Source organism: Odontesthes bonariensis, chromosome 5 (assembly GCF_027942865.1).
Source record: "Odontesthes bonariensis isolate fOdoBon6 chromosome 5, fOdoBon6.hap1, whole genome shotgun sequence".
Taxonomy (NCBI): Eukaryota; Metazoa; Chordata; class Actinopteri; order Atheriniformes; family Atherinopsidae; genus Odontesthes; species Odontesthes bonariensis.
Genome location: NC_134510.1, coordinates 38987814 through 38996471, shown reverse-complemented (window position 1 = coordinate 38996471; position 8658 = coordinate 38987814). Strand labels below are relative to the sequence as shown.

The window sequence follows — 8658 nt, the reverse complement described above, 5'->3', positions numbered from 1 at the left end:
TACTTAAGTAATGTAATGAAAAGTATAAGTAAAAAGTAAACAAGGCAAATGCAGTTTGAATGACATTTTTTATATTTTAGTAAACTTTGAAGGTCAAATACACTTCAAATCTGCACACAACCAAGTGCAGGCAAAATTTAGACAGAAAATACAAACTTTGTGAACCTTTAAGTTTTTCTTCTTCAAGTAAGGAAGAAAAACCACTACTACAACTTCAAGCACAATAATAATAATAATAATAATAATAATAATAATGTAATAATAATAATAATAATAATAATAAAAATAATCAATTCGGTAATGAAAATATGGCCACACTAGCATAAATCATGACCGTCAATTTTGTTAACAGTGTGGAATTTTTTTATGAAGTTTTTTTTTTTTTTTTTTTTTTTGGTAAAGAAATGTAGAACTTGTATGATGCATGCAAACGCACCATTACAACGCCATCAGGGTCACAAGAAATGTGTTCACCAAGTAACTGCTGAAGAGAAGAAATGAAGCTGAGAGTACCAGAACACTATTACCCTGCAGTCCTGTTGTATACCAGAACTGAACTCTGCATCCATTGTCCAGCAGAAAGAACAAAGTGTTCAACACTCAGAGGCTTGGTTAAAGGGACACTATGTGATAAATTAAGTCATTTATTAGCTCAAATCAACATATTCATTCATAAATTAGTCCTCATTGGTGTAAAATTATCTCCGTCAAAAATCTCAATATGTCAACTTATGTTATCTGACATGTTATCTGTCATCTGTATGTATAGTGTTGTTGTATGTGTGTTATGTAATCCTTTGTACTGTGTGTCTTGATGTCTTTTTGTTTGTATGGACCTTGAGTCTGAAGCCATAGCTTCTTGAATCTTGACACATACCGCCTGCCGTAGTTCAAGAAGTTGCAACGCACATTTGAAAACGCGAGGCGCTAGAGAGCAAAGCAAAACTTTGCAAAATAAAATTGCACCACCAATACAAACTTTGTGAACCTTTAGCTTTTTCTTCTTCATGTAAGGTCAGTGCTGAAAATGAGGCGTACATTACACCATTAAGAAAAAAATGAAACAAAAGAGGCTGCTACTGTTATTGCCGTCATTATAAACTAAATTTAAAGAAAAAAATAGGAGAAAACTGAAGCTTATCTGGCAGCTGAAGAGGGAGTCCAGTTTGAAACCCCTTTTGTAAACCTTTCTAAAAAATAAATAAAATAACTCAGTACAGAAAATGTTTCTCTCTCTCTTTTTTTTGGAACGAGTAACTAAACCGAACAATGAAAATGTATCTGAGTAAAAGTATGCAATTAAGTTCGGAAATATAGTGAAGTAAAAGTGAAAGTTGTCGAAAAATGTTAAACTCGAGGAAAGTACAAAGTATTCCAAAATATACTTAAGTACAGTAGTGAAGTATTTTTACTTCGTTACTATACAACACTGGCAGTAATCATATGTTGTATACCTTTGATTTTATTGATAGCTTGCTGTTGGTTGCATGCATCATACAAGTTCTGTATTTCTCTACAAAAAAAAAAACTTCATAAAAAAAATTCCACTGAGCCACAAACGAGATCTGACATAGACCCACTCTGAATAGTTTATAAACAATTTAAAAGTATTCCAGATGGATGTGACTGTCCTGGAATTGCCTAGATAGAGTGGTAGTTGGGTTTCATCCTCTCTTACTTTAACCATGCCTCTGAGTGTTGAACACTTTGTCCTTCTGCTGGACAATGGATGCAGATTTCAGTTCTGGTATACAACAGGACTGCAGGGTAATAGTGTTCTGGTACTCTCAGCTTTATTTCTTCTCTTCAGCAGTTACTTGGTGAACACATTTCTTGTGACCCTGATGGCGTTGTAATGGTGCGTTTGCATGCATCCTACAAGTTCTACATTTCTTTACCAAAAAAAAAAAAAAAAAAAACTTCATCTAAAAATTCCACACTGTTAACAAAATTGACGGTCATGATTTATGCTAGTGTGACCATATTTTCATTACCGAATTGAATTATTATTATTATTATTATTATTATTATTATTATTATTATTATTATTATTATTACTATTACATTACTATTATTATTATTATTATTACATTATTATTATTATTATTATTATTATTATTATTATTATTACATTACTATTATTAGTAGTATTATATTATTTTTACTGTGATTATTATTATTATTACTATTATTATTATTATCATTATTATTATTATTACTATTACATTACTATTATTATTATTATTATTACATTATTATTATTATTATTATTATTATTATTATTACATTACTATTATTATTATTACATTACTATTATTAGTAGTATTATATTATTTTACTATGATTATTATTATTATTACTATTATTATTATTATTATTATTATTACTATTACATTACTATTATTATTATTATTACATTATTATTATTATTATTATTATTATTATTATTACATTACTATTATTAGTAGTATTATATTATTTTTACTATGATTATTATTATTATTACTATTATTATTATTATTATTATTATTATTATTATTATTATTATTATTATTATCATTATTATTATTGTTATTATTATTATTGTGCTTGAAGTTGTAGTAGTTACTTGTCATACTTAAACTACCCAAGATGCAACGTAACTGGACGTCGCAGATCGTCATTTCCTGTCAAAATGGCAGTTTCAAGCTAGCTACAACGAGGGTAGGTTCATTTTGTGAAAATAACTGGAAGTGCATTGCTCCCCTATCCAGACTTTCTGGAAGGGGGTACACTCCGTAATCCAGGAGGTCACTGGTAAAACATTTTTGCTGAATTCCTCTTTCTGTCTCCTCAGTCATACCCTAGACACTCTCTTTGACGCAGATACCAAGTCTTTGTTGATAATTCTTTTATTTCTGGCTAAAAAATGTATTTTGCTGAGGTGGTCAACTCCCCGGGTCCCTACCGTCGACATGTGGTTAACACAGATTTCTGCTCTTATTCCTCTTGAGAAGTTGACTCATGACCTTAACCATAAATCAGACAAGTTTTGGAGGATCTGGGAACCATTGAATTCCTTATTACAGAAACTTTGACTGATCATCTGTCCCTGGAAGAGGAGGGCTGACTGCTTTTTACTTTGTTTCATTTTTTTTATTTCAAACATGCAATCCACTTACATGTCTCCTGTCATCTTGCTGAGCAACGCACTTCCGGTTATTTTCACAAAATAAAATACCCGTTGCCTTTTATCATAGGGAAAGCCATTACCATACAATTGGTGCTTTTGTTTTGAAAACAGGAAGTGTAGCTACCCTCGTTGTAGCTAGCTTGAAACTGCCGTTTTGACAGGAAATGACGATCGGCGACGTCACGTTACGTTGCATCTTGGGTAGTTTGAGTATGAGTAGTAACCTCATGATGCATACCCAACATTTCAGAGAATCTAGTATGCATCCGGGAACTTAAAAAAAGTTAAAGTTAGTAGGAGTAGTAGGCGGTTTCGAACACAGCCAGTGATCACTGGCGTCCCAGAGTCACCCCCCTAATGCCAGCCATCACTGCTCCTCACACCACAACAACCATCTTTTTTTTTTTTTTTTACAGCCACAAGCTACCTCAGCCTCTCACCAACTGCACACCAGTCACAGCGGGGTGGGGATGCAAACCCTGGTTCGGGTAGGGGGTAATGAAAGCATAGAGGGTGCCAGAGGTGGAGGCAGGACAAGACACACGAGCAGATTCAGCAGACAAACTCACCTAAACAGTCCTATAATCACAAAAAAATGCTGAAATGTAGTTAGCCAAGTTTTGGATTACAATTCCAGAGGAATAAATGTACTTATTGGAAGCAATAGATCATCTTGGACTCAGTGATAAAGGTTTGTTGATAAATGATGAAGGCCTGATCACTCATTCCCACATTTTCAAAAAACATTTAGAATCACTTTTCCTCATTTCTACAAGTGGAACAAACTGCCAGTGGAGATTAAACTTTCACCAAATGGAGACATTTTTAAATCCAGGTTAAAAACATTTCTGTTCTCATGTGTCTATGCATGAAATCTGCACGATATCTTTGAACTTATCTGGACTGTTGCTGGTTTTTAATCATTTAAATTATTTTATTTCTTTCTCTTTATATTCTTTTATGTATTTTTAATGCTTCTTCCACTCCCTGCTGCCATGCTTTTATTTTATGTGAAGCACTTTGAACTGTTTTGTACATGAAATGTGCTACAAATAAATTGATTTGAAATAAAAGTCACGTTCTAAACACAGACACTTCAAAATTCACTCAAAAATTGCTGATTTTATCATTAAGTTCATTCCAGAAAATATTTCGAATGAAGAACAAACAGTGAATTCTTATTAGACCTGATTCAATTTCAAATTCTTTTGTTTTCTACTAAAAATGTTCAGCTTAAAAACAGACTCTTCTTCATGTGATATGCTGCATAAGTCCAGCACCCTTCATAAAAGTGACACTAAAAACTCTTCAAATAAAGTTTCTCCAACCGTGTTTGTTATTTTAGGTAGCTATTATCACGATAATCCATGTCCAAGAGTCCATCTCCCCGGATAAGATGGGTTTTATTCATTATTTGCCACTATAAACACACTCGGACCTCCACAAGCTTTTATTTTGGTACTTCCTGTTACCGCCATTTGAATTTGCAAATTAGCTAAATATTTAGTTTCACCCGAAACATTTAGATTTAAATTTAACATTTAGATTTAAATTTAACATTTAGATTTAAATTTAACATTTAGATTTAAATTTAACATTTAGATTTACATTTAACATTTAGATTTACATTTAACATTTACATCTAAATATCTATAATATCTCTAAGTTGACGAATATTGTTGTAAATGTGCAAAAGAGTGAAGCTCAAAAATTCACACCAGTTTTTTAAACATTGTTTGAAGCTAAATGTGACAAAATGTTGCTGTTATTTTCAGCGTGAGCCGCTTTACAAACGGCACCCCATACTTCCACTCCCTGCTGCAATGCTTTTATTTTATGTGAAGCACTTTGAACTGTTTTGTGCATGAAATGTGCTACAAATAAATTTGATTTGAAATAAAAGTGACGTTCTAAACACAGACACTTCAAATTCTCTGATTTTATTATTAAGTTCATTCCAGAAAACATTTTGAATGAAGAACAAACAGTGAATTCTTATCAGACCTGATTCAATTTCAAATTCTTTTGTTTTCTACTGAAAATATTCAGCTTAAAAACAGACTCTTCTTCATGTGATATGCTGCATTAAAACGTGACATTTCTGCTGAAATAACAAAGATCTGCATTTTCATCAGAAAACATTCCCTGCATTGTGTTTTTTATATAAAATGAGGTAATGAAATGAGGCTCAGTGATCAGGGATGACACCAATAAAAAAACATCTAGAATCACTTTTCCTCATTTCTACTGTAAGGCCACAGAATTCATTTCTTTTCCAGGCTTTGGACGAGAAGCGGCTGCTGGGCCTTCAGGATTCGGTAGAAGATATCTTTGACTTCTTCTGCAGCTCTCAGGGGACCGCTGTACAGCTCCCTCATCTTAGCCTGAGAGGTTCGCTGACTTCTTATATCGTCATATATTTCTGGACTTAATACTTTTTCCTTGAGGAGTGCATCCAAAATGGCGTCAATGCCGGTCCCTCTCTGGATCAACACATCCATGTGTCTGTCCACAAAGTGCTCCTCTGTGGAGAAAAGACAGAAATGAAAGAAAAGATTCGGTCAACACTTTTAATCCAAAGGCAGAAAACTTCTTGGTCGTTTTAAAATGTAACGACTGAAGATCCATCCATCTATTTTCTATCTGCCGACAGCCGCGCCTGTTACGGTGTTTGCTGCTCGGTCTGCACAGCAGGCAGTGATACGAAGGGAGACAAATTAGGCCCAAGCCATTGTGAGGTCTGACTTTTTCCTGGAGAACCATTTTGTGATGCAAATGTATTACTCTGTTGAACGCATATTGTTTTGAGAAGCAAAACGCTTTATTTTTTAAACCCCAGCCAACTAGCCGGACTACCTTCATCAGCACCAAAACGAGGCTGGAACTCTGCTCACAGGACGCAGCAGGGGGTAAGAAGATGTTCATAAATGATGTTGCTGATATGGGATGTCATACAGCTTCATGTCTAAAGAGGCAAACTGTCCCTTTAAGCCCAACTGGGCTGTCCCTGTATACAAGCATGGGACAGAAACTGGTTCACTGGCTGTAGCTGAGTTTGATCTTTAAAGGCTCCACGTCTGAAGCTCAGTTGTTCTGAATGTAGCAGGAGCGCAGCGGGGGGTAGAAGCCAAATTTAAAGCAGGTGATGCTTTTTGAAGGAACTTTCTGAAGGTCAGCAGAACATCAGCTGAACTGTGATGTCTCCTGTTCAAATGGAAGACGTTGGAACAGTTTACCTGCAGCCTGAGCCCCTGCAGCCGGAGCCCCAGCAGCCCCTCCAGCTGTGAAAAAGAGTTAGAGCTTCTAAAATCAGATGGAATTCAAATTTTTCCAGCACAGGTAAGAAGCTGTGATACTGAAATATGATCCTCTGGATGTGATGACAGAAGAGGTAAGGACGAGTCACTGCTACTGACCAGGTGGAGGTGGACGATATCCAGCTTCCATCGCTTCTTTAACTGTTAAGATGAGAGAAACACAGAGTTAGATTCTGAGGAATAAGGTTCAGTTCAAATCTGACGTTCAGAGATTTTACAAAAGGGAAAACACCAGAGGAAAGGAGTCCCTGACTCTGATGTTTGGGGTTGGTTAAAATGGCATTTAAAATCATTTAAACACCTTTTAATCTAAAAGTTACCAAACCAGGTGATGGTGTGACCTGTCTTTTCTGTTTTGGTGGCAGGTAATCTTCATTTTACATCAAATAAAACATGCAACAAACAGCATGAAGTATGTTTTCTGGATTTAAAGCACTTTAATCTTTGAGAGCCGAGCCACAGGAAACACAGAGTGGACTATAAATCCTTCACACAATAAATCAGCAGAGCAGAGATGACACAACTAAAACTGCAAGTTAAAAACTCATCCTGAAAAGGATAACAAAAAAAAAATCCAATATAACTAGGCTATATATATAAGCTAGCCTAAATAAAATGCAATAAAAATAAAATAAAGTCAAATGTTAGCCCATCGAGAGGTTAGGGAGGTTATTTCTGATTAAAACTCAGCCCGGTCCGAGTCCCCTTTAGACAAACATTCACAATAAAAAAAAAGTATTAAACCACCACGGTAGATGTGAAAGAATATAAACATACCTTCACAGGAAAGCTGATGTTAAGTGCGCATTAAAAGACAAGTTCCGCAGATTCAGTTCAGAGTCTAACAACAGCCCGTGTGCACAAACATGCGTAACACCGCGGAAACGTCACTTTCCTTATAAGGCAGGAATCACTGAGAGGGCAAGCCTAACTGAGCAGATGTGTCAGATGTGTCAGCCCAACATGACAGAGCCTGCTACAGACTCAGCTGAACCAACTCTGCGCATATTTCTCAGCTGAGTCTTGGTGCGCTGTGGCCGTTTTTAATGAGTTTGGGGAGATTACGCAGCGGCTGTTTACTTCTTCCACTACACACACACACACCATTATCATGCTTTTGTATCTCTGTACTCGGGTCTCTGTGGTACAGCTACATTCTTATAGGGTATAGTATCATAAGGGGAACAAACCTGAAAGCAGGAAATGTGGGTCAAAGCGAAAGTAAATCAAATGAAGCAGCGCGCTTTAGTCTTTCATTAAAATCTTTAAATGTTCGACTTCGTGGAATTAATTAAAGAATATTGATGAATGATGACAGAACGTGGCTGCATCGTTCAGGACAAATGTCAGCAGTTTGAACTACAGACTCTGAACTGACGCTAAAGTTTCCCTGCGGCATGAAATGCGCGCCAATGCGCGGCTCCAGCACCGAACCAGATGTTAGGATGCTTACGCATAGTCTCCGCGTCCTCGGTGAATTCGAGCTCCTCCAGCAGCTCCTTGGTCACTTCCAGAGCTCCATCCTCTTTAAAAGTGGAGATCATCTCACCTACAACTTCCCAGGATCGTTTGCCCTCCACCCTGTTGAGCGCAATGCGCGGCTCCTGCTTTCTTTTCACGAGCTCGTTGCGGAACCGATCCAATTTGGTCGCGGACAGGTTGTCCAGCGCGCGCTCCACGCACTTTCTCACGGTCTTAGGAGGCATCTGTCACTCAGAGACATAAAACCCGCAGTGCTAGTATAACAGAAGCTGTGTGCCGATCAGCTGTGCTGCTCAGTGTCCAACAGTGATGGGTCATGCGCACACGCATCGGCTCTGAGAGGCGGCTCTACACTGAAAAAAACAACTCATAAGATTTACTTAGAAAAACCTTTGTAAGTATTTCCACTCAAGTGGCTTAAGTAATATTTAATGCTGCAATATCAAGTAAATTTTATTTACCATAAAACATTACAGTTGTGAAGGTATTAGGTAACATTTCGTAATTACATCTAATTTTTAAGTTATATTTATATCACAAATCAAGTAAAGTCTACTTGTTTTTCATAGGCAGGAACATCATTTTACTGAAAATTTTAAGTCAATTTAATATATCTGTAGTATTTGCTGTTAGGAGATTTGAATTATTTTCTCGTGCTAAACAAATTAATTTACTTGGTCGCATACG

General features: G+C 36.1%; 1 protein-coding gene across 2 annotated transcripts; it reads right to left on the bottom strand.

Annotated features, from left to right (window-relative positions):
• Positions 1 to 5096: 5096 nt before the first annotated feature.
• On the bottom strand, positions 5097 to 8302 carry LOC142380461 (apoptosis-associated speck-like protein containing a CARD). 2 transcript variants are annotated; one of them, XM_075466339.1, is made up of 4 exons: positions 7943 to 8302; positions 6589 to 6630; positions 6409 to 6453; positions 5097 to 5696 (listed from the first exon to the last, which is right to left on the bottom strand). In XM_075466339.1, exons 1-4 carry the CDS (start codon positions 8193 to 8195, stop codon positions 5437 to 5439), a joined length of 600 nt encoding a protein of 199 aa, XP_075322454.1. In that variant the 5' UTR covers positions 8196 to 8302; the 3' UTR covers positions 5097 to 5436. The 2 variants fall into 2 exon arrangements, with proteins under 2 accessions (XP_075322454.1, XP_075322455.1); XM_075466340.1 differs by lacking the exon at positions 6409 to 6453.
• Between the last annotated feature and the right edge of the window lie 356 nt (positions 8303 to 8658).